The sequence below is a fragment of the Suillus fuscotomentosus genome (assembly GCF_016647785.1).
Source record: "Suillus fuscotomentosus strain FC203 chromosome Unknown F5891scaffold_15, whole genome shotgun sequence".
Taxonomy (NCBI): domain Eukaryota; kingdom Fungi; phylum Basidiomycota; class Agaricomycetes; order Boletales; family Suillaceae; genus Suillus; species Suillus fuscotomentosus.
Window position 1 is genome coordinate 650421 of NW_024539527.1, and position 23858 is coordinate 674278.

General features: G+C 48.9%; 8 protein-coding genes across 8 annotated transcripts; 3 read left to right on the forward strand and 5 right to left on the reverse strand.

The window, feature by feature from the left end:
* The first annotated feature begins 223 nt into the window (after positions 1-223).
* F5891DRAFT_133952 (fungal-specific transcription factor domain-containing protein) lies at positions 224-3578 on the forward strand. The gene is made up of 6 exons (XM_041370619.1): positions 224-448; positions 498-529; positions 583-652; positions 703-970; positions 1017-1642; positions 1688-3578. The coding sequence occupies exons 1-6, from the start codon at positions 285-287 to the stop codon at positions 3300-3302; spliced, it is 2775 nt and encodes a 924-aa protein (XP_041228500.1). The 5' UTR covers positions 224-284; the 3' UTR covers positions 3303-3578.
* Positions 3579-6748: 3170 nt separating this feature from the next.
* On the reverse strand, positions 6749-7052 carry F5891DRAFT_948491 (uncharacterized protein; the record flags this gene model as incomplete). Its single annotated transcript, XM_041374811.1, has 2 exons — positions 6749-6859; positions 6915-7052. Coding segments are annotated over 2 exons (249 nt in total), but the record flags the coding sequence as incomplete, so codon positions are not given.
* A 990-nt stretch (positions 7053-8042) lies between these two features.
* F5891DRAFT_1186071 (uncharacterized protein) lies at positions 8043-9844 on the reverse strand (the record flags this gene model as incomplete). Its single annotated transcript, XM_041366638.1, has 5 exons — positions 8043-8128; positions 8178-8364; positions 8418-8506; positions 8570-9278; positions 9344-9844. 5 exons carry the CDS (start codon positions 9842-9844, stop codon positions 8043-8045), a joined length of 1572 nt encoding a protein of 523 aa, XP_041228502.1.
* Positions 9845-11744: 1900 nt separating this feature from the next.
* On the reverse strand, positions 11745-13752 carry F5891DRAFT_1214242 (uncharacterized protein; the record flags this gene model as incomplete). The annotated part of the gene is made up of 5 exons (XM_041369274.1): positions 11745-12059; positions 12109-12295; positions 12351-12439; positions 12504-12919; positions 12980-13752. 5 exons carry the CDS (start codon positions 13750-13752, stop codon positions 11974-11976), a joined length of 1551 nt encoding a protein of 516 aa, XP_041228503.1. The 3' UTR covers positions 11745-11973.
* A 2312-nt stretch (positions 13753-16064) lies between these two features.
* On the forward strand, positions 16065-19090 carry F5891DRAFT_1106438 (tRNA synthetases class I (M)-domain-containing protein). Its single transcript, XM_041363655.1, has 14 exons — positions 16065-16162; positions 16218-16291; positions 16348-16390; positions 16447-16454; positions 16503-16656; positions 16704-16745; positions 16796-16885; positions 16933-16984; positions 17033-17381; positions 17434-17441; positions 17493-17691; positions 17743-17903; positions 17961-17992; positions 18044-19090. The coding sequence occupies exons 1-14, from the start codon at positions 16095-16097 to the stop codon at positions 18825-18827; spliced, it is 2064 nt and encodes a 687-aa protein (XP_041228504.1). The 5' UTR covers positions 16065-16094; the 3' UTR covers positions 18828-19090.
* A 64-nt stretch (positions 19091-19154) lies between these two features.
* On the forward strand, positions 19155-21601 carry F5891DRAFT_1021849 (chaperone). The gene is made up of 11 exons (XM_041361203.1): positions 19155-19310; positions 19368-19547; positions 19601-19766; positions 19827-19948; positions 20002-20039; positions 20093-20203; positions 20262-20334; positions 20411-20584; positions 20634-21042; positions 21098-21318; positions 21377-21601. Exons 1-11 carry the CDS (start codon positions 19302-19304, stop codon positions 21518-21520), a joined length of 1647 nt encoding a protein of 548 aa, XP_041228505.1. The 5' UTR covers positions 19155-19301; the 3' UTR covers positions 21521-21601.
* Positions 21602-23096, reverse strand: F5891DRAFT_1106442 (NADP-dependent oxidoreductase domain-containing protein). Its single transcript, XM_041363656.1, has 5 exons — positions 22939-23096; positions 22767-22888; positions 22606-22717; positions 22227-22554; positions 21602-22171 (listed from the first exon to the last, which is right to left on the reverse strand). Exons 1-5 carry the CDS (start codon positions 23038-23040, stop codon positions 21645-21647), a joined length of 1191 nt encoding a protein of 396 aa, XP_041228506.1. The 5' UTR covers positions 23041-23096; the 3' UTR covers positions 21602-21644.
* F5891DRAFT_1021857 (uncharacterized protein) lies at positions 23097-23798 on the reverse strand. Its single transcript, XM_041361204.1, has 5 exons — positions 23697-23798; positions 23633-23643; positions 23508-23578; positions 23358-23451; positions 23097-23306 (listed from the first exon to the last, which is right to left on the reverse strand). The coding sequence occupies exons 1-5, from the start codon at positions 23748-23750 to the stop codon at positions 23285-23287; spliced, it is 252 nt and encodes an 83-aa protein (XP_041228507.1). The 5' UTR covers positions 23751-23798; the 3' UTR covers positions 23097-23284.
* Between the last annotated feature and the right edge of the window lie 60 nt (positions 23799-23858).

Below are 23858 nucleotides of genomic sequence, written 5' to 3' on the forward strand. Positions count from 1 at the left end.
ATATTACCTAATTTAGAAATGTGTGGATCAGAGCGTACTAGTCGGAACCAAATTGGAAATTGACGGCGGAAGCAAATTCCTGTCTTGAAAGGGGCCCGGCGGAGTGTTTAATTTAGTAAGATTGAATCCCAATCGAGTGAAAGAGATACTAAATTAGGAAGTATCATCAGTTATGGCAGTAGAGTGCCTCGCATGTGGGGGCGGATTAGGGTTAGATTGCACATGAGCGTAAAACCCGAGTGAAAACGGTTCAATTCAGATTTCAATTCCTCCCTCAAGCGTCAATGGCAGACGTTGAACCTCGCTCAAAGACTCAACCAAGATCAACAAATGTTAGGTCAAGAACAAGTCCTCCTCCTAGCGAACATGATCAAAGACCACCAACAAAGAGAGCAAGAAAAGCTATCAACTGCGAACCTTGTAGAAACTCAAAACTAAAGTGTGATAGGTCAGTAAACCACACTAACTTCAATACCAACCACTACTGACGGCAACAGAAACCGACCATGCTCGAGTTGTGTTCTCAGAGGTCAGTCCAATCCTTTTTCTTTTTTCAAAAAAAAACCACTGAATACCACCAAGGAACTATCGCATTATGCTACCAGGATGCTCGTGGTCACGAATCAGACTTAAACCTACGTTCAGATGACCAGTATGCCTTTTTTCCATTCAAACAAGTCTCATGTCTTCATGTATAACCAGAAATGCTTCTAGAGTGGATCCAATGCAAGAAATAACTCGTCTGAAACACAGCGTCTCACTACTCGAAACTTTCATCATTGCAAACCACCGAAATCTCCCATTCAAACGTCCACTCGACCCTCCACCCTCAGGTCCTCCAAGTCCACTCAAGAAAGAGCCTCAAGACTCTGACTCCGTTGATCGTGATAATCCTCCCGGCATGATCGGCTCCCAGGGACACGGCGGTTTCTACGCTGGCACTACTTCTGTCGTTACCCACCTCACAATGGTTAGTTCTCTTCTTCTCATCCATTTATCCTCCTCACACAATCCAGAACGAATCACGCGCTTCAGGCGACCCAATGGACAGACACCCCTCCATAGAAGGCCTCGTCACAGACGAAATCGCAGCTTCCACTCATGAATACGACAGAGACCTCCTAGAGGTCCTCCCAGCACTCGAAACAATTGACGCACTCATCCTCTACTACTTTGAATACTGCAATTGGATTTACCGTCACGTAAACCAACCCGCATTCACTACCGCGTGGTCTCGCTTCAAGAGCGGCTCATCTCCAGATAGAGTCGTCCTCGCGACTGTCTGCATGATCATGGCTATCGCCGTTCATTACTTGCCTCACCGCGACCCACTCATCGCACATCTCGCAGATAACCATGAAGAACTCGGAAAACGCTTCTACGATGTCATGCGCACAGCACTCGATCGACATCGTGCAGAGTCCAGAACCTACACCCTCGAACTCGTCGAATGTCTCCTGATCCGTTCTCACTATCTAAACCTCAGCAAGACAGATAGTGAGGAAATTTGGGCAATTCGTGCCGAGTTAGTCAGCATGGGCCTAGCAATGGGCCTACACCGCGACCCATCTAGGTGGAGAATGAACAAGGAACTTGCAGAGAGAAAACGTTGGGCATGGTGGCATATCATATTACTCGAACGGTCCGTTCCTTCGGTTCTCTTACGTACACGCCTAATTCTTCCCAGATGGCAAGCTTTCATGTTTGGTCGTCCTCTTGCCGTAGCTTCCCACCACTTTGACACTCAACTTCCTTCCGCTTCCCCCGTCACTCCCACAAACCCTCCACAACCACGTCAACTCTACGCACCAAATCTTGCACTCTTTCGCCTCGCCTACGTCTTAGGCGACATCATGGACACTGCCGTCTCGCTTCGCTCCGTGTCATACGACACGATCATGGCACACGATAAGGCACTCGCCAACTGGATGGACAACTTACCCCAGGAGCTCGATCTGGATGAGTTCAGAATCGCGCGCGCCCTCGCAAGCCCAGACATCGTCACGAGAAGACTAGGCGTACAAAGCGTCATCATCCGAACAAGCTACTACCACATCCGCTTCACACTCCACAGACCATACGCTTCCGCATCACCCTTCCTTTCCTCCAACGACAAAGACAAGCACGAAAAATCCGATAAAGACCCAAAAGATGCCGCCAAATCCGAACGCCAAGCAAACAGCCTCGACATAGCAGTAGGCAGTGCCGACAAACTCATCACCCTCGTCGATCACGCCCGTCCAGACTTTCTCGCAAATGCCAGCCTAGCAGTACCAGGCCACATGTCCTGGGGACCCTTCCACGTATTCAGCGCCGCCATGTTCTTCTCCTTCCAACTCATCTCAAATCCCAACCAACCAGGCGCAGGTCTCTTCCGTGCAAACATCAAGAAAGCACTCGGCACTCTCGAACTAAGCCGCGGACAAGCAGTCGCAGACCGCGCACTCGATATCCTGGGCGCCCTCCAACCCCTCTACGAAGTCGGATTCGCAGACATGGAAGTAAGCGAACGCGAAACCGTCAAAGGACGTGTTCTCGGGCTCGTCAAAACTCTCGCATTCCCCTATCACGACCAATCCCGTTCATTACGGAGCGGGGCAGCCGATAGCCCCCCCAACTACTCAGGTGGCAGTCCAAGCGGCTACTTAGGCAGTCCAGCGGGTGGGTACGCAGCTGGGAGTCCTAATAATGGCGCAGCGGTTTTTGGCGGAAGCCCGAACGCAAGCGCGAGGAGGAATAGCGTGGATTACCCGCCTCACACTCATACAGCTCAACCGCGATACGTGCCGCCTAATACGTCTCCGCCTTATCCGTACCCTGAGAACAGGGGGTACAGTGATGTGAGGGGGTCATATGAGGGTGCGAGGTATGTGGATGGGGCTTCGAGGACGGTGCCTACTTCTGGTGCTACACCTTCGACAAGTACGTATCCGGATCCGCCGGCTCCTGCACCCGCACGGAATCCATATCCACCATCTGCGTCAGGGTCAGGGTCAGGGTCGGCGTCAGGGTCAGGGAATCCGTACCCTGCACCACCGCCACCTGCGCCATCGCAGACACTGCCATATTCTGACTCTGTACGATCGTATCCGCCTCCATCTGATGGGAAACATGTTCAAGCATCTTACCCCGACACACGGCCCTATCCCGTGCAAGGCAGCATAGGGGGGAGCAGTTCGTCATACCCCTATACATACCCGACGCCAGTGGAGGAAGATTCGATGTGGGGAGCGTCGTTAAGTCAGGCAGAGTGGGCGCGGTTTCTAGATGTGATGCAGCGGCCTACAGGGGAGAGGGGATGAGACTTTAACATGGGCATTGGCAGCGAGACGTGCCACATGTAATCAACCCGCCCGCTGCCCGCTGCATACAGTCACAACACTAGACACGACCACTACGCCGCAACCCACTGCGACGACATGTACGTTTTCATTTTCATTTTGGATCTAGATACCTATACCAAACGTCTACCTATCTGGCATTTTTGCATCGCACTTTCTAGCTACCCGACGCTGCATTCTTAATTATCTCCCATGCTCCATATACGTTTCTCTCGTGCACTATCCCGTGCCATGTTCATATCCATCGCATACGCGTAGTTTCCTTTCTTTTTTTGTTTGGTTGTTGTGTCATCGAATGGCGAATGCATGATTGAAATTTCACCCTGTACTTTTTATATTCTAGCGATATTGCATTGCATTCCCCACACACACGATTATGTACACCGACACCAAGCGACAATTCCCATTCCCCACACCAAGCCACTATTCCCCACCCACCACACCACCCACCCTCCAGTTCAGTCCTGCGGGGCTTGAAGCTTAGCTTGACCCCCAGCTAACTCCATCGAACGATGACCCCCCCATCCCGTCCCAACGCACCCCCTCCCGACGCAAACCCATTACCCACCTCTTTACCCACAGTACGACGACCCTTGTACACGTGTCCGATCCTTTCGCTAGATGCACGTACGACATACTTACCTAGTTACCTAGTCTTTTTTGGTTCTTCCTACTTATATACTTATTGCGTTTTTTTCTGTGTATTGCGTTTTTGTGTATTATATGCGCGCATCCGCTGTATCCATGAATTGAAAGTCTCCGAGAGGACGGTTGGATTTCTTACATATGTTCTACAGCTCCAGCATGAATTTGAGAGAAAACGGACTTTTGACGAGGGCTCAGCCTACTCGATTAACTGCGCACTGCGGCCTTCCAACTGGTTACTGCAGGGGAAATACATTATACATACGGATGCTCAATTTCAACGGCACCAAATTTCTGGCCATCATGAACGGAAATTCGTAATTCGAGATCTCGTCACAACGCATATGTGCAGCCTCGTACGTTACTTTCTTCAGATCTGACCGGTCGACCCATCACGTTCTGTTCTTTTCAAGAAGGTGCAAGTCTAAAGGTATCCGAGATGAGGATAGTCGGACTCGGATATGTAGTAATTGTCTTATCGTGCCGGAGGACACACGGGTTTCGAGAAGACTTCATTTTATTTGAGTTCCGAAATTCGAAGGGGAGGGCTAAAGGCATCTGAATCTTGGAGCTGTGCGACCAAAATGGTACGTAGTACTAACTTGTGTATACTAGCAAGAGAAAATCGCGGGTCCTACGCTAACGCGACGAGGAAGGTATTAGATGGCAGTACTATCGGAACCTAATGTCCAGGCCTATCTTCAATTTCTTTTTCTGTTCCTCGTTTATTGTCCGTTGCCCTCCTTATCTTCCTCAGATTCTAGCCTTTGTACTAAATCCTTTCTTAGATTTTAGATTTGTTCACAAACATCTCTTTGGACGGCGTGCAGCTGGCCGTATGCACCCTTGATGCATAGCCAGCCTTACCCATGCTAGTCCCGAAGACGCCACAGAGCGGCTAAGGAAGTCTTGTTGTGAATTCGAAAAGGAGAGTTCAGACCATTCTATGTGTTCTTTTTTTGACAAGCGATGTGTATTATTAGCAGACCCCTGCATTGCAGACCTGAGACGGCTCAACATGCACAGGCTCTGCTACGGACGTCGCCGTACGGTACCGTACTAGACATCACGAAGCCCTTCATAAAACGCACATCGCGAGACATTTCGATATCAGTAATCAAAGGCAGCAGAGGCGACCGTCAGTGCCTGTCACATCGCGCTCAACAAACACCTACATCGCATACCAGACCCATTGATCAGCCAAATGCGAGAATGTAACGCACACGAGGAGACCGTCCTCCTTTATGTTAGTCTGCCCTGCCTTCGCACAACGTAATGCGCTGCTTTGACGTTCCCGTTTACGCCGGATCCATTGTTCGAAACTGACACATACATTTACAGACGATATACGATACAAGTGCATACAAGTAGGTAATGTCCATCGTGGGGCTCGACCCCAACGGACATTAACCAAGGATCCAAAAAAATCCACACCTGCCGTCAAAGATGAGCTCAGTTCCGCCTGATAGTCCCCCCATCACTCAAAGTCCGAGTCGAAATAACTATCGGGCAGGGCACGTTTTTAACCGCTTGAACCTTGGTCAAGTTCCTCGCGACGCTTCTTGACAGTTTGCCTCTCGTCGTACCATGCTCCGCGTCCTTCCCCATTACCATGATAAGAATCCGGCCCAATTGTAGTAGATCTTGACAAAGGAATGTTCGTAAGCACCTGATCGGTCCAAATACAATAACGTGTTTGCAAAGGTGTTATCATCAAGCTTCTGTAGGAGATCAATGTCGGTTTTTCTGATTGATCAGGGAGAAGGAACAGGTTGGACCTAGATAGACCAAACTGGCTTTTCTGATTTAAGTACGAGAAGGAATATGAAGTTCTTTACCCGGATAGCACGCAAATTGCATCAGCCGAAATAACCTGTAGCAGTAAGAGTCAAGAGTGGTCAAGCGGGACTCGGTGTCAAACTGCCCTCAGTAAGCGATGAGGAGACGAGAACAACATTTGTGTCAGTGACTCCCTGTCCGATACAGATGACTAAAATACTCTGGAGCTCGCTTTGGCTGCTGTCTATTCCAAGCCAGAGAACAGCCGCTGTATTCCATTTTTCATGGAAGAGACCGAGATCCCGCCAGAACAATGGATGACCCACTCGAGCACTGTGGCCCTCAAACGTTGTGCAAATATTAATTTGGCAGCACACGATCTGTCCATGGCAGAAGAGAATGGTATCTGCGCATATAAGAGGACGCGACGGAGTCTATAGAGGGGCGCTCAGTCGAAAAAAAATATATCCCATGAAAACCAGGAGACCTGAAAAGCCTCAGCTGGAATATTTCACTCGATCGTGGCAGGGTCCAGTAAGCCAGCTGGTGCACGAGTTTTTTGTGTTTGCAAATGCAGCAGCTGATAAGTCTGGCAGTTGATCAAACTTCAAGCTGCGTGCATAGTCAATCAATTGACTAGAGCAAGGTAGTCTATTGGGGGCCACGTCAGTGCCGCTATATTGCTGCTTTTTGACCCAAACCTGAACTTCGTGATTCTTACTTGTTCCATGTCGAGTGTTGTATGCCCATGGAATGTCTCCCACAGCAAGATTGAGGAGCGTATAGCCAAGAGATTATATATCATCACGCGGAGCTAATCCTACAATCCTGTCAGGTAAGAGGGAAGCTATAATACTGGATCAACTTACGGATACCATGGTGCATATTCAGGCTGACGTGCCCCAGTGCACCGATGCCATGCGATATCAGGGGTACAAGAGGCTGAGTTAGGCCTCATGTGCAATATCCCAAGCGAGCCCATACTAGTCGACCAGGTACAAATGCCTGGAATCGGTAGGGTGGATGAAGATGTTCCCAGTTTTTAGGTCGCAGTGGACAAGTTTGTTCTTTTGTATGTGTTCGGGAGCTGAGATCTAGCGCAGGTCACCACGAGTCTGCTAATGGACCAGATATTGCTATGTTACATACCATCTGATCAGCGACCACTAAGGTGCTTACTACTGCCGATAGAGGACAGGATGCCCGCACTTCATCAACGTTCATCCCGAGAAGCTGCACAGCAAGATATTCGAAATACTTCAATCGTCCATAGGCAAAACTTTTGGGATGGAAGGATGTCCCTGCAGGGCCCGTCACTCATGATTCAAGAGGGTAGATTCGAGTACAAGAGATGCCCGAGACCTCTTGACGGCCATGATCTGACCTGTAGCAATGAGAAAATGTCAGGCATAGAATAGCAGAGGACAGCATGGGTGTACAAAGCTTCCATCACTCAGCAGATGATCAGCTCGGAGACACCAAGATTCCACGGTGGTCTCAGTATTTTCCTCGAAACAAGACAGGGGGAGTGCAATTATCTTGCAGAGCATGAGCCGCGTATGGGTGAGAATGGCCTCGGTTGATGGGAGAGGGCTAGTCTGGACACTCGTTATGGGAAAAGAAGGGCAGTGACTGTCGAACAAGGCGAGAGTACTCGTTCAAAACTCCGCTTGCGACGAGGAAAACTGTACATGTGTGGCAGGTCCCAATTGTCTAGCTGGCCGTGTTTTGATTAATGACGTGTAGACTGTACAATGTGTGCTATAAAAATATCCAAGGCTAAAAATATGTGTTTTGATTACTAATTTATCTGGGATTTCCTGGCCTTGACAATTTTTAGCGGGTGCAGATGTTTGTGCAGGGACCACGCCTCGTTCTTAGGGTTCGAGGAACTCATGGTGGACTCCGACGCAGAAGCTAGCATGAATTCGATTAAACGGTCTCACTATACCAACACAGCGTATATGTCGTTCAACGGCATGGCTGGTTGTGAATGCATCGGACTGACGTATCTCTCCGTTCAAACATCGAAAACAAGAAATGTTGAAAACCGAGTCGTCTGAAGATCGAGAGGAGTAGCTATGGGTGTCTATTTATATAGGCGAGCGCAACCCGCGACGAGTTGACGTCAGCCGATAGTGTGATATTGCGCCTGTCACATACATATAAAACCGAAATCGCCTGTTTCCACATTCCAAGTCTGTTCCGGTCAAAACATCCCTCTTGCTCCTATCAATCACTGCAAGAAATTACTTTTGAAAGCAAAGAAAGTACCTCTCACGAGAGGGGTACCAATGATCCAACACCAGAACCAGCATAAACGCAGAACATCTTCACATCTGGCAGTGGGTGATCGCTTGTCCCTTTTCAAAAGTGTCAATGCATCATCATCATGAGTATGCAAGTACCTACCAGCATGACAGTACGGAATTCCATCCGCCTTGTGTCCCCACCACATGACAGGCGACCACTCGTCCACAAGGTCGGCGAGCGTCTGGAGGTGGCCGTATGCAGCTGGCTGGGGACCGGACGGTCGGCGTAGTGCGACGAAAGTGAAGACACAGGCAACTATAAAGAGCGCGATGCATAAGTTCCAGATCTGAAAGAATGTGTGAGCATGCTGTAGCAATTTTGCATACAGTAAGTACAAACCTGGGCAGTGTACATAAATATCAAAAAACCGCTTAGGGTGTTGTTAATGGCGTATTTACCTATGTCGAATGAAAGCCCAAACATCCAGTCTGTGATCGTCAAGGATAGTGTTCAATAAAACTGACAAAAAATACTAGGCGTGAATGACTCACGCAGAACAGGCTTCGCGATGAAAAGTATGAGACAGTTCGGTTGATTAAGGATCGACACCAGCGGGTTCGTCGCCATTCTAAGTCCTTGCCTTCTGGTAGCCCATCTCCACTGTCTTTCGTCTCGAATGACATTCACGATGAGCTCCGAGCAATGCAGCCCAAGCGTCAACAGTCCCTGGACAACCGCAATGTTGACAAAGAGCAGAATCCACCCCTCAGGACTGCCCTTCAGTAGATCATACATGATGTCATTTCCCTCAGAATTTCGGAAGAACGACCACGTTTGTAGGGTCAGAGCATTGCCGTTGGAAAAAAAGCGGTCCGAGATATACATGACGATTGCGGCCCATACAATGCATGCTGTAACGATAGCCCAAAGAAAAATGATAACTTTTTGGATGCTAGGGTGAGCATGCCAAGCAGAGGGCTGTGTCTCTGGTGGCTTCGCTGGTCCTCCATACGTGTCTAGGTCAGACACACGACGCATGCACCGGAAAGTAGCAGGGGTCAATTGTGTGTGGTGGACGAGTGCGGCGGCCAAGTCGAAAGGTGAGGAGCTCCATGTCAAAATCTTGACCGCCCGCATCGCTGATAATGCGATCATCACCTGGAGGAGGAGTACGACGCCTAAAATGAGAAGAGGTAACCCGGCGATGGCGACGCTCCCGCTCTCTTGTATGATGGATCCATCCACGCTGTGTAGGACTCGCTGGTCCACACATATGATGAGTGAGGGCAAGCTGTAGGATATAGTGAGGAGGACAATCGAGATACCGTTAAGCAGGGCGCCATTAGGTTACGCCATCCACGAGCTGCGGTCAGAAGGCGCAAATTGGTGTTGAAATGAAGCCGAGACTCTGAGGCTAGCGCAGAGCGCAATGAGATGCCGTGTACGAAGCCTATAGACTCGGCACATAACGTGACGATTGAGACAAGCATCAGGGTCGATATTTCCAACTGCAACGACAATTGAAGAGGGTAATTAAGATTGACTATGCTGAGCCCGAGTGGGGTTACTCCCACAATTCCGTGATTGGCTACAGTGACAATACCTGTAATGATGCATAAGCAGCTGAAGATACCTGAACATGCTATTCCGATAAGGGCATATCTACGACTCGTCAGATTGCGGTCGTAGAAACCGGTTCCAGTAACAGCAGTGGGCTTCTCATCAGATATTGTCGAGTCAAAGTCCTGGTGACCCGGGAGTGCGTTATATGCAAGAAGGCTGGAAGGATGCGAATTTTCTTCTATCGGTTCGGAGGAAGCTGCCATCATGATAAGAGGCAGAGACAGGAAGGTCAGCGTATTATAGACAAGCAGATTAAATATGTTTTGCTTACGACATTTTAGCCTCTGGTGCAGTGACTCCGAGCAGTTGTTGCAACATTAATTTACATCACATTGCAATTAGTGTTCAGCATCATGGTCGGGCCTGGCTTGGCCTGAAAGCCCTTCCCTGGACCTAGCTTTAAAGGAGCTTAGGCTTACCAGATTCCAAGTATAGTCCGTGAGCCCAAAGCGGCTGGCTTGAGCAAAACCAGCTATATTAGAGACATCAAAAGTTGTAGTATACGGTTTTTTATCGCACTACAGTGCAACAATACTGGAAGTGCACATGTCAGGACGGTGATCACTGAGAGCCAGTCAAGCCTACCGTCCCTTACAATGTACTGCACACATGTCCTTAACTCGCCCAACTCAGCAACGATTTATTTCGCCAGTCTTTTTTTCAGCGCGCAGGACGATACCTGTCAAGATGGATAGCAGGATAGCAGCTGGGACAGATCTTTGACATGAGTGTTGAAATTGTGAGACCTGGCGGAGTCGGAAACTGCCAGCGTCCGCGTCCGCGCTCAGCGGTGTCTGTCAGTCCAGACTCTGGAACTCTGGGGGCGTGCACTGTTAGCCGGCTCAATTCGGTCGGTGTACATGATCATGTCGTTCTCAATCCCTTGGTAAGTATGTAGACGGATCCAAAAGTCGTGATAATTAGTGCCTGGCTGTCACCGTTCTCGCATTGGCGCTGTGCTGATTGTGCTAGTATGTAAATCCAGTGACATGCTCATTGCTCACGAAGTCATGGTCAATCTGGTCTCTGGTCACCCACAAGCAGTGACTGCGCCAGTACCTGTTTTTACCCTAGCACCAGGTGCCATGAATCCACATCATGATACCGAAAGCGGATACGCAACCTCAAGCGCTGAGACACCTACCATGCCTGTCAACATACAAAAAAATTCATCCTCATGATTTTCAGCGACATCGCTACCTGTCCTGACCCAATGGCCCACATCTTTTTGCAGTCGCAAACAAAGATGTAGAATACCCTCACCATACGGCAGAATGGACCTGAAAGGAACCGAGCAGAGCAGACGTACTAGGTTCACTTGATGATGCGTCCCTTGTTATGAAAATGCTTCTCATCTTCGCGATTGCTCGTATCTGACGTCTATTGCCTACTCTTCCCATCCGACTTCAACATATTCAGGTGCTGCCTTGTCATGTCCACAGCATACATACGCTCCACGTTGGTATCAATTACTTGATACATTCGCATCATTTCCTGTCATCTTGGTTGTCTGTCAGATATCTTCCCCTTCGTCAAGACAATGATACGATGCTGTGATTGCCTCCTACATGGTTTGTCTGTTATAAATCTACCACGGTCTCCCAGACTTTCATATACATGACTTACTCCCCCAGGCTGCATGCTGTCTCGACAATCATCGCCAATGTTGTCATGCCTATCCGCTTCAGCATTCCGAGCCGGTCCTCAAATTCTCATGATAAGAAACAAGAATGAACATCAATCATTTGACGAGTGCAAGCCTAAATCTACACAGCACACAACAGAGCACGATATGATGAGGTCCAAAAAATGGGTGTTGAAACCCAATACAGTCCGCAGGTGGGCGCCGCGCTCAGCAATTGAAGCTGGGGTGCCACGTATAGTGCATAGCACGGGAGGAGGTCAAGGATATGTTGTGGTATTTTTGTCGGCAGGTTTCAAACCTCCACCTAGCTTGAACACCTATGAAATATTTCATCTCAGCTTATCATGCCGGAACAGTCTCACTATTCATAACCCAACACATCGTATGTCTCGTTCAACGGCATGATGGCTGGTTGTGTGAATGCATCGGATGACGTATCTCCGTTTAAACATCGAAAATGAAAACCAAGTCATCTAAAGATCTAGAGGAGTAACTATGGGTATCTATTTAGGCGAGCGCAACCCACGAGGAGTCGACATCGGTCGACAGTGTAATATTGCACCTCTCACACACATATGGTACTGAAATTGTCCGTTTCCACATTCCAAGTCCGTTCCGGTCAAAACGTCCCTCCCGCCCCTATCAATCACTGCAAGAAATTACTTTTGAAAGCAAAGAAAGTACCTCTCACGAGAGGGGTACCAGTGACCCAACGCCAGAACCAGCATAAACGCAGTGCATCTTCACATCCGGCAGTGGGTGATCGCTTGTCCCTTTTCAAAAGTGTCAATGCAGCATCACCATGAGTATGCAAGTACCTACCAGCATGACAGTACGGAATTCCATCCTCCTTGTGTCCCCACCACATGACAGGCGACCACTCGTCCACAAGGTCTGCGAGCGTCTGGAGGTGGCCATATGCAGCTGGCTGGGGACCGGACGGTCGGCGTAGTGCGACGAAAGTGAAGAAACAGGAAAATATAAAGAGCGCAATGCATAAGTTCCAGATCTGCAAATACGTGTGAGAATGTTGTAACAATTTTACATGGGCAGGAAGTGCGTACTTGGGCAGTGTGCATGACTGTCGAAATGAAGTCTATGGTCTCGTTATCGGCGAAGATATGCGAGCCGAATGAAAGCCCAAACATCCAGTCTGTGATTGTCGAGGATAGTGTTCAATGACATTAACAAAAAAATACTAGGGGTGAATGACTCACGCAGGAAGGGCTTCGCGATGAAAAGTATGAGACCGATCGGATGATTAAAAATCGACTCCAGTGGGTTCATCGCCACTCTGAGTCCTTTGCTTCTGGTAGCGCATCTCCACTGTCTTTCATCTCGGATGACATTCGCGATGAGCTCCGAGCAATGTAGCCCCAGCGTCAACGGTCCCTGGAGAAATATAATGTTGAGATAGAGCAGAATCCCAATCTCAAGATTGGAACCTGGCATCCAATACATGATGAAATTGGACGACGCGCTCCGGAAGAACGACCACGTTTGTAGGGTAAGAGGATTGTCGCTGGCGAAATATATCTTGTCAACAACGTGGTCCCAGATATACATGACGAGTGCGGCCCATCCAGCGCATGCTGCAACGATGACCCAAAGAAAAATGACAACTTTCCGGACGCTAGGGTAAGCATGCCACGCAGAGGGCTATGTCTCTTGTGGCTTCGCTGGTCCTCCATACGTGTCTATGTCAGACACACGACGCATGCACCGGGAAGTAGTAAGGGTCAATTGTGCGTGGTGGACTAGTGCGGCGGTCAAGTCGAAAGGTGACGAGCTCCACGTCAAGATGTTGACAGCCCACATCCCTGACAATGCGATAATCGCCTGGAGAAGGAGTGCGACGCCCAAAATGAAAATAGGTATCCCTGCGATGGCAATAACATCATCGACTGTTTGGGATGCCTTCCAGTCATTTTGGTCCAGACATATGATGACTGAGGCCGAGCTGTAGGATATAATGAGGAGGACAGCCGAGATGCAGTTAAGCAGCGCGCCATTGGGGTTATACCATCCACGAGCTGCAGTGAGAAGGCGTAAATTGGTATTGAAACGAAGCCGAGACTCCGAGGCTAGCGCAGAGCGCAATGAGACGCCGTGTACGAAGCCTATAGACTCGGTACATAATGTGACGATTAGCATCAATATCCCCTGTACTAAGTGAGGAACATTTCCAACACGGTCCAGCCTGGTTACTCCTAGGATGCCATTGGTGCAAGTGATAACACCTGCAATGATGAATAAGCAGCTAAAGATAATTGAACATGCCACTCCGACAAGGGCATATCTGCGACTCGTCAGACCGTGGTAGTAGAAATCGGCTGTAGTATCAGCAGTGGACTTTGCATCAGATATTATCGAGTCAAAGCCCTGGTGACCTGAAAGTGCGTTAGATGCAAGAAGGCTGGATGGACGCCAATCTTCTTCTGTGGGTTTGGAAGAAGCTGTCATCATTATGGGAGGCAGAGATAGGAAGTCCAGCGTATTATAGACAAGCAGATTAAATCTATTTCACTTACGACCATAGCCTCTGGTGCAGTGTGACTCCGAGCAGTTGTTGCAACATTGATTTACATCGTATTGCAATTAGTGATCAGCATCATGGTCAGGCCCGGCTTGGCCTGAGAGCCCTGGCTTGGACCTAGCTTTAAAGGAGTTTGAGCAAATTCCAAGCATACGCCGTGAGCCCAAGACAGCCCAAAGCGGTGGCTTGAGCAAAACAAAGACATCCAAAGTCGTAGTATAATGTTTTTTACCGCACTGCAGTGCAGCAATACTGAAAGTGCACATGTCAGGATGGTGATCATTGAGAGCCAGTCAAGCCTACCGTCCCTTGCAATGTACCGCACACACATCCTTAACTCTCACCCAACTCAATGACAGTCAATTTTTTTTCAGCGCGCAGGACAAAACCCGCGATAAACTTAAACTGTCAAGATGGATACCAGGATAGCAGCTGGGACAGGTCTTGACATAAGTGTTGAAATTAAGGATGATAGACCTGGCGGAGTCGGAAACTGGGGCGTCAGCGGCTATCGCAAGTCTGTCACAGACTCCGGGGTACAGTACTACTTACATAATATTGTCTGGGTTCGAGCCTTTTGTTCGATCGGTGTACATGATCATATCGTTCTCAATCCCTTGGTAAGTATGTAGACATGCTTTAGCGGATCCAGCAAGTCCACTAGTGGCTGGCTGTCACCGTTCTCGCATATTGGCGCCGTGCTGATTGGGCTATGTAAATCCAGTGACATGCTCATTGTTCACGAAGTCATGGTCATCTGGTCTTTGGTCAACTACAAACAGTGACTGCACCAGTACCTGTTTTTACCCTACTGGGTGTTGCTATGAATCCACATACGACCAGTGACCACACAGCCGCAAGCGCTGAGACACCTACCATGCCTGTCAACATACAGAAAAATCATCCGTATGATTTTCAGCGACATCGCTATCTGTCCTGACCCAATGGCCCACACCTAGTAAAAACACGTCTTTTTGCGGTCGCAAACAAAGATGTGGAACAACTCACTCAAGACACCTGTGTTCGTGAATAGTTCTTCGAAGCGCTGGACAATCCTCTTCGAGCGTTCTTCTCCCGATACCCTTTCAGTTGCTTCTTGATTTCTCCACACGCAGCTGGACGCCAAGCTTCGAAGTTGGTGAACACCACAACAACGGGAACTCAAGATTGTTCATTTAGTCCAGCACGGCAAGTGACAATGAAGTTGCAAGCTCACCGGAATGTTCAACCATTGGAAGACAATACTTGACGGCAATCAACAAGCGCGGAACATCAGAAGGGAGTTACTTGCCAGATAGCATGAATTCGCTCCTCCAAATCGTCGCGTCTGCGCGTCCTGAGACATATTTCTTCATACTCTCGAATTCGTTTCAGAGCCCGCTTCGAAACTGCACGGGTCAAGAAAAACGAAATCAGGATTGCTCGTGAACACCATCTCATTTGTGATTTCCACGCTGAGCGTCCGTCAGCGCATGTATGCCCCAGGGCAAATGGTGTACACACCTTGATCGAGGATTTCACGGCGGCAACATCGATCTAACTACCATTGATCAGCTATAGACACGCGCATGGCATAGATCATCATCCGCACCTTCTTTCCTTTAGTATCATGAATTTCCGGTTCATCCGTGGTGTTGTAGACCTTCTGAAGAATGGTCGTTTTGCTCGCGTTTGCTCTCCCTATGATCAGAACTCGAAGGCGCCCAATTCTTTCTGAGGTTCGTGGTATCGATGGTTACCATTGTTTGCGTTCTGAAATCGAGGTGATTTGGTTGATCGTGAAAGCTGTACTGTGGTGTAGAACAAGATCGGATTCGTGGTGAGACATAACAGCGAACGAACACGGAGCAAGGGGTTCCTATAGCGCATGACACAACAGCTACACGACATGTATCTACCTGCATTGGGCGATCAATTCTACCTCCCAGTCGCACCGACACGGAGTTGCATTATTAATAGACAGTGACTTCGCTGCAGCGCTTCAAGTTGGAAAGGAAGAAATTGTAGGTGCTGAAGGAGAGAAGCACCAGAGTGCTCATTAAGATGGTCATCTACCAGCTATCGATGAGTCGGTGATTCCGTGCGGCTTCGCGGCAAGTTGAAGTGTAACCAAACATCCATCGAGTGAAAAGAGATGACTCGAGTCGGAGGCAGCATTGACACCGGTTCGAGGGAAATCCGGGGTCCTGCACTCGGTATTATAACAGTGGGTCCAAGATCTAAGCGATTTCAACTCACCTTGCTTTGACACGCACCAGAACGACTCGGAGTCATGACTCAGAAAATCAGAGTGACGGACGATGTCCTACGATCTATTCCTGATCCTGGGCAGGGCGCCGTGTAAGTTTATCAGATCATAGCTTCCAATTTATCATCTATATTGTCGTTGGCGCAGACTACCAAAGGATGGGGAAACAAACATCCTTATCACGTCCGCTTTGCCTTACTGCAATAATGTACCTCATCTTGGTGCGTTGTCAGATGTTCTATCATATCATAAGTCTGACGACGATAATCATCATTAGGAAATATTATAGGAAGCACCTTGAGCGCAGACGTCTTCAGCCGGTGAGTCACTTACTGGTGTCTTGTGATACGTGCTCAAAAACATCCTTGCTTGATAGATACAACCGTCAGTGATAGTCTCGCACAATCCTATATCCTCTCAACATTTTTACAGGGACACGGAATCGACGTACTCTCTATATTTGTGGAACTGATGAGTACGGAACCGCCACAGAGACTGCGGCTCTTAAGGAGGGTATAACTCCAAGAGAGTTGTGCGATAAATACTACGCCTTACATAAAGAGACGTATGAGTGGTTTGATATCGGGTGCGTATCCACCACACGCACTGTTTTTCTCTACTGAACTTCCTTAGCTTCGATCTCTTTGGGCGCACGTCAACCGCCAAACATACCGAGTCAGTGCAAAAATACAATTTCGTTACCACTCATTAACACCGAAACACAGGATATGTCAATCAATTTACCTCAACCTCGGCCAACACGGATATCTAGAAAGGCATATCAAAGATCAGACGTATTGTGAAGGCTGCAAAAAGTGAGTGTTGCTAAAAGCTAATAAAACAGTTCCAACATTCGCCTCAGGTTTTTGGCTGATCGCTACGTAGAGGGTATCTGTCCTCATTGCAACTTTATCGTACGTCAAACAGCTAATAATAATGCATATTCTCACTATCTGTCCCAGGATGCTCGTGGCGATCAATGTGATGGATGCAGTCGCACGCTAGATGCTATCGACCTAATCGAGCCTCGATGCTTGATTGATAAGACTCACAATGTCGTTGCACGTTCATCTTCACATATGTATTTCAAACTAGATGCTGCTCAACCAGCGTTAGAAGACTGGATCAAGAAGTCATGGAAGAAAGGGAAATGGTCACCCAATGCCACAATCAATGCCGATGGCGAGATCGTAGATGCGCGCATGAAAAGCGGACTTAAACCTACTCCGGTGACGCGAGATCTTGCCTGGGGCGTTCCTATTCCACCTCTTGGTCGAGAAGATGATAAGGAGATGGGTGGAAAAGTGTTGTGTGAGTAGCTAGTTCCCCTTAATCTCTCCGGTATATTGATGGGCGACGACAGATGTTTGGGTTAGTTGACAATACTTTTGTCTACACCGTGTCATAACACTTTCCCTGTAGTTCGACGCGGTCATTGGCTACGTCAGTATCACCGGAGAATATACCCCGGAATGGAAACAATGGTGGCTCAACCCGGATAATGTTCGACTGTATCAATTTATGGGCAAAGATAATGTTTATTTCCACACTATATACTTCCCCGCCATGTTGCTCGCGGATGGCAACAATTGGACGACACTACACCATCTATCAACCACCGGTGAGCATCAAATTTCAGACCGAGTCTCATTTCTGACCAGTTGGCATACAGAATACCTTAATTATGAGGGTGGAAAGTTCTCCAAGAGCAAAAATCGCGGTGTGTTTGGGCCCGCTGCTAGGGAAACTGGAATTCCCGCTTCCGTATGGCGGTATTATCTGCTCTCCACTCGTCCGGAAACTGCTGATGCCATGTTCTCGTGGGCGGATTGTGTAAGTTGGTCTGCGTCCCTATCACTAACTCCTTCTTGACCCTCTGGTTTTTCATAGATTGCCGCCAACAATAATATCCTTCTCAAAAAGTAATCGTCAAAATGAACATGCTGGACTGACACTGATTACTCGTTTGACAGCTTTGGTAACTTCGTCAATCGTGCCCTCAAGTTCCTCTCCGCCCAATACGACTGCGTCCTTCCAGAAAGCGGCGATGCTCCCGGCCCATTGTCCCCCAATGACCCCCTTGATGCCGAGTTTATCACCGATGTCAACACGTTACTCAAAGATTATATTGATGCGATGGAGAGCGTAAAAATACGACTCGGTCTTCAAACTGTCATGCTCATCTCAAGCCGGGGTAATGGTTACCTGCAAGCCTCGGGCCTGAACAAGGCCTTGATGACAGAAAACCCACAGCGATGCGCGCAAGTCGTATCGCGTGCCATCAACCTGATTTACGTTCTTTCGGCTCTCATATATCCTTTCATGCCCGCCACTTCGGATGCGCTGCTGCTGCAGCTGAATGCGCCGGCGCGTGTAGTTCCTGAGGTGCTCTCCACGGATATACTTTCGGGCCACCAGATCGGCCAGCCTGATCACCTGTTCAAGAACATTGACGAGAAAATGGAACAGGTGTGGAAGGTGCGCTTTGGCGGCGACGAGTCAGCTAAGAAGGAGGAGGAGGCACCTACGTCCAAACGCAAAGCAAAGAAAGCTAATGCTGCGCCGAATGGCGTGGTGGTCAGTGGGCCGAAATCGCCTGAAGTTATTGCTTTGGAAGCAAAGATTTTGGAGCATGGACAAGTTGTTCGTAGGCTGAAGGAGAATAAGGAGCCAAAGGATGTCGTAGATGCTGCGGTAACGGAACTGAAAAGGCTCAAGGGTGAACTTGTCTTGCTGGAGAAGTCGGCTGCGCAGTAAAGAAGCGTTGATTGAAGTTGTATTATTGTTCCAATCTCTTTCCCCGCCCCCGCCGCTTGTGTCTGCAAGCGTGATGAAGCGAATTATTGTGAATGTTGGAGGTGAGCCAATCGGGAGCTGATGGTGCAGCAACTGCAGCATCTCAAGCTTATTTCAAGCCCTGTCACGAATCCTAGAATGTTCAAACAAACTTCGTTCTAGTGTACGGTTGGAGGTCGAGTAGGAACTAGCGAGGACTAGTACCCGAGTAGCAGTAGTCCTCGTAGACAGTTGTTAGATTATTTGATAAGATAACGTTTTTGGGTGACCAATCTTGGACTGTTATTCCTCGAAAATTCTAGAAAGTTCCTCAATTGTGGTCTGGAATAGGATCGTACATATAAAAGTACCAGGGCTCAGAGGGGGAGTAATATTATCAAGGTGAAAGTCTGAAAGGATCCATCTTTACTACAAACACCCTCAATTTCAACGAGCATGTCAGATGTGTGTATAACATACCATCTAGTTCATTGCCTAACTAGATAATCTAACGCCTTACAGGTGAATGCGCTGAAAGACCAGGGCAACAAGGCCTTTTCTGCCAAGGACTACGACAAAGCGATCGAGCTATTCACAGCTGCAATCGCCATCGACTCTTCGAACCATGTCCTCTTTTCAAATCGGAGTGCTGCGAAAGCTGGCAAGAAGCAGTGGGCTGGAGCGCTAGAGGACGCAGAACAGGTGTGCACTGTCAGATTCGGGTCTGGCATGTTGATACTTATGCGGCGATTAAGTGTGTCAAGCTCAATCAGTCGTGGTCCAAAGGCTACGCGAGAAAAGGGGCTGCATTACACGGTGCAAGACGATATGATGAGGCTGTCGAGGTATATGAAGCTGGTCTTAAGTTGGAGGATAGCCCTGCCTTACGCAAGGGTTTACAAGAGGTGAAAGACGCAAAGGGTAGGCTACCCTCGCCCAACCAGATGAGAACAGTCACTGACTCCGCGCTACTGAATCCAGGTAGGGATGTAACTGAGTCCCTAGGCCTCGGAAAATACTTTTCAGACCCAAGCCTCATTGGAAAGCTGGCAACTAATCCCCGAACACAAAAACATATGGCTGACCCAGCGTTCGTGCAAAAGGTAGATCATCCCCTAACATTCCGCTCCATGTAACTAAACAACAACCTCCACAGCTCAAACTCTTCCAACAAAACCCCGCACTCGCTGATTCGTACGTTTAAGTCAAAAATCACTGTCCCTTGACAGCACTTAACCATTCTCTAGAGCTCTCCAGTCAGATTCCCGCATGATCGACGTTCTTGGTGTAGCGATGGGCATCGATATGCAAGGTTTTTCGCGCGACGATGAAAATGACGGGCTCCCACCCAATTTCAAGTATGGGCCTCCCCCAAAGGCTCGAACACCTCGGACCCCAGCCTGCATCCACATCGAGGACTCCGCCAACGCCAGCACCAGCACCAGCACGCGCACCAGCACCACCAGCACCAGTCCACGAGCCCGAAGATGTTGAAATGACAGATGGAGACGCTGAGGAGGCCAAAGCCAAGGCAGACGCACTCGCCGCAAAGGCTCAGGGCACAGGCGCACTACAAGGCGCAACGCTTTTCTGAAGCTGCAGAATACTTCAAGAAGGCCTGGGATCTGTGGCCAAAGGACATCACGTTCCTCGGAAATCTCGGTGCTGCATATCTCGAGGCGAAAGAGTACGATCAATGTATCACAACGTGCGAATTAGCTGTTGAGGAAGGCCGAGGAGTGAGTTACTCTCTTTTATGCACCAGACACCTTCTGACGCAAGATACAGCTCCGTGCAGACTACAAGATCATTGCCAAAATTTTTGGCCGTATCGGGACTGCTTACACTGCAAAGAACGACCTAGTGTCCGCGAAGAAGTACTTCCAAAAGTCACTCTCTGAACACCGTGACGCTGCCATCCTCGCGAAGCTTCAAGCCACCGAGAAAGCCATTGCCGAGGCCGAGCGGCAGGCATACATAGACCCCGCCAAGTCTGCTACCGCGCGCGAGGAAGGTAATGCTGCATTCAAAGGCGGTGACTTCGCAAAGGCCGTGAAATTGTACGAAGAGAGTATTAAGCGTGATCCCTCCGATGCAAGAGGATACAACAACAGGGCAGCAGCGTACATGAAACTCATGGCATTGGCTGAAGCGCTGAAGGATGCCGACAAAGCAATCGAGGTCGATCCCACATTCGGTGAGTTCTGATTGCGTCCAATTGTCCGCAGGCCATCTTTGAACGTTAGCTTTAGTCAAGGCATACATCCGGAAAGCCACGATCCTGCAAACGATGCGCGATTATAGTAAGGCTCTTGAAGCTTTACAAGCCGCTTCATCAGCCGACACCGCCAATGCACACGCGCAAGAGATTCAAACTCAGGAGAACAAGATTCAGCAAGCATTGTTTACTCAGCGTTCCGACGAGACGGAGGAACAGACCCTCGAGCGAGCCATGAAGGACCCCGAAGTCGCTGTGAGTATTATCCGAACTTGCTTTATCGTCGTGGTGTTAACCGAAAATTCTTCTGCAGCAAATCATGGGTGACCCCGTGATGCAGCAGATTCTGCAGCAAGCGCAAGGCAACCCTGGCGCATTACAAGATCACATGAAAAACCCTGTCGTACGTCAGAAGATTATGAAACTCATCAACGCAGGAATTATCAAGACAAGGTGATTTGCGCGGTAATGTTTGAATCACACCAGTAATTGTAGTTGTATCAGTTCAAATATCATTTGCTTTATCAACTACTCTCCTCGCAAACTTAATTGTACATGATACTCGTCTTTGCCAACTTAAATCAAGGTGTCGCCCAAGAGTAGTCCAGCATTTGCACATCCCTGAACAAGTCCTGCACGGTCTTAACACGAGCAACCCACTCTTCCTTCGTCGTCAACCCCTCAGCATCCACTTCATGCCAAGCCTTTACACTCGCATGGACCTCCTCAAGCGTGCTAAGCCCTACCGCAACGGGCACCCCAATCTCCCTCGCCCGCGCAAACGTATACTGCAGCGCCAAGTCAGGAAGACCAGTCCCAGACGCATCCCACTCCTGGCTGACCTGTGCAGCCCTCTGCGCAGCCTCCCTAATCTCGAGTGGCGCCGGGTGCCAGTCCAGAGAACGTGAAGGCCGCAAGAGAGCCATGGCTATCGGCGAGGCGGCGATAACTTGCTTCACTCCCGCGCGTGCCCCGAATGCGGATTTGAATTGCTCGAGCGTGCTATTCTGCAGGGTGAGGTGGCAGTAGGACATCACGAGGTCCACCGGCTTCCCGAGGCGCTTCTGGATGAGAATTGCGATGCGTAGGAGGGTTGGAAGCGGGAAGCCTGACACGCGCTTGTTAGTATCCGGAAATTGATCCAGATCTAAAGCTGTACTCACCGCTGATCCCGACTCGCTTAATAACACCTTTTTCATCTCGCAACTCAAAAAGCTTCTTCACAGCGGACAAAACTTTGTGATCCTTTTCCGTATAAGCCTCGTCCTCCTGACTTTCATTCAAGCCATATTGTTCGCTCTCTTCTCCCAGAGCAGCAACATGGTTTCCTCCTCTTCTCGCGAGCTTTTCGTCCGCAATGAATTCGACATCATGCAAGTATACGATGTCAAAGTAGTTGGTATGCAAGCGCCGAAGACTGCGCGCGATACTACTCTCGATAGCTTCAGGGGCATAATCGAATTCGGTAGGATAGCGGCCGACTTTAGTGACCTACATGCATTGCTGTTAACCCTCCTTTCACCATGGCATGAGCACACGTACCAACGTATACGAATCACGAGGGAATTCACGCCCCAAAGCACGAAGAGCGTTCCCGAGGATGATCTCGGCATCCCCATAAAATGGCGCAGTATCGAATACATTCATACCATAGCTGTCGGCTTCTCAGAAATATATGCCATGCCGTCTAGCAAGCCACCTACCGTAGAGCCAGTCTGGCAGCCCGTAATGGTGTTACTCCGGAGATATGATCGGCGTCATTATAGATGCGGGAAAACGTAGCAGTACCAAAGATGACCGCAGGGAAGCCATTCGACGTCGTAGTCTGATGATCGAGAGTCAGCACAGGGCCGTAATGTCGAGCATGCGAGTTACCAGCTTGTACGTATCATTTGGCTTGTCAGCATCATCATCCGGTATCTCATCAAGAGGAGGAAGAGGATAAAGAGGATCAGGATCGTCGAAGTGGACCACCATACCACTTGATAGACTAGTACAGGTCGTCAGTGGGATAATCGCAATTCGTTCAACGTGGTCCTTTAACACTATCCGGTCTCAAGAACTAAAAGCAGCTATAGCTATCCGGCCCGAAGCATATGACATGGTCACATGAAACTGTCATGAATAGTGGAAAACATATCCAGGAATATAATTGAAACTGTAATATGACAACGAGCACGACCGAAAGAAAGGTATAGCACTCCTCCAGCGTGAGCTAAAGTTATAGTTTTTCCCTCGACCAGCTAGCAGTACCAATGGGTTAGCCCAGCCCACGCATGACGCATACGACACACCTCTTTGCAAACCTCGAGTTGACATCCAAAATTTTGGTGTTTTCATCTTGTTTGACGTCGTTCCAGGGAGTTGGGTTACTCTTCGTCCAAACAACTGTTCACTCGTTCGTTAGCAGATACGAATAAAGTCAGAAAGAAGGTATGATGTACCCGTAGGACCACGAGCGAGGCGGGTTAAATACCAGCCTGCACCACCGACGGCCAAACCAATAACGGCGTAGCTGTTCGGTCGTCAATAAAAATTCAACTTTAGCAACGCGGAGATACGAGCTCACATAGGAATTGCCTGAGCACAGTGAACCGGTCAGCTCACGCAAGCACAGACTATGGGAAATGTACCTCGATGGCAAACCAATTGCGCATGAAAGTGCGTGCTCCCCGGGGTGCTACCATGGTGGTTAACGTTGAAGTTGCTGAGGCTTCAAGCTGGTTTCTGGATTGACCGAATTGTTCTCGCATTGTTCCCACGCCTACCAGCCGGGACCTACCGACTTTCAGCTG

Excerpts from the sequence above, each read along its gene's own strand:
- F5891DRAFT_1106438 (XM_041363655.1), top strand. The coding sequence starts at position 16,095 with ATGACTCAGAAAATCAGAGTGACGGACGATGTCCTACGATCTATTCCT. Across the intron at positions 16,163-16,217 it reads GATCCTGGGCAGGGCGCCGT|ACTACCAAAGGATGGGGAAA; the intron begins GTAAGTTTATCA and ends TCGTTGGCGCAG. Across the intron at positions 17,904-17,960 it reads TGTTCTCGTGGGCGGATTGT|ATTGCCGCCAACAATAATAT; the intron begins GTAAGTTGGTCT and ends GGTTTTTCATAG.
- F5891DRAFT_1021849 (XM_041361203.1), top strand. Across the intron at positions 19,949-20,001 it reads ACCCAGCGTTCGTGCAAAAG|CTCAAACTCTTCCAACAAAA; the intron begins GTAGATCATCCC and ends CAACCTCCACAG. Across the intron at positions 20,204-20,261 it reads GGGCTCCCACCCAATTTCAA|GACTCCGCCAACGCCAGCAC; the intron begins GTATGGGCCTCC and ends ATCCACATCGAG.
- F5891DRAFT_133952 (XM_041370619.1), top strand. The coding sequence starts at position 285 with ATGGCAGACGTTGAACCTCGCTCAAAGACTCAACCAAGATCAACAAAT. Across the intron at positions 530-582 it reads CTCGAGTTGTGTTCTCAGAG|GAACTATCGCATTATGCTAC; the intron begins GTCAGTCCAATC and ends AATACCACCAAG. Across the intron at positions 653-702 it reads AACCTACGTTCAGATGACCA|AAATGCTTCTAGAGTGGATC; the intron begins GTATGCCTTTTT and ends ATGTATAACCAG.
- F5891DRAFT_1021857 (XM_041361204.1), bottom strand. The coding sequence starts at position 23,750 with ATGGTAGCACCCCGGGGAGCACGCACTTTCATGCGCAATTGGTTTGCC. Across the intron at positions 23,452-23,507 it reads CCTCGCTCGTGGTCCTACGG|TTGTTTGGACGAAGAGTAAC; the intron begins GTACATCATACC and ends ACGAGTGAACAG. Across the intron at positions 23,307-23,357 it reads AACTCGAGGTTTGCAAAGAG|CTGGTCGAGGGAAAAACTAT; the intron begins GTGTGTCGTATG and ends TGGTACTGCTAG.
- F5891DRAFT_1106442 (XM_041363656.1), bottom strand. The coding sequence starts at position 23,040 with ATGGTGGTCCACTTCGACGATCCTGATCCTCTTTATCCTCTTCCTCCT. Across the intron at positions 22,718-22,766 it reads GCTGCCAGACTGGCTCTACG|CTATGGTATGAATGTATTCG; the intron begins GTAGGTGGCTTG and ends AGAAGCCGACAG. Across the intron at positions 22,172-22,226 it reads TAAGCGAGTCGGGATCAGCG|GCTTCCCGCTTCCAACCCTC; the intron begins GTGAGTACAGCT and ends AGCGCGTGTCAG.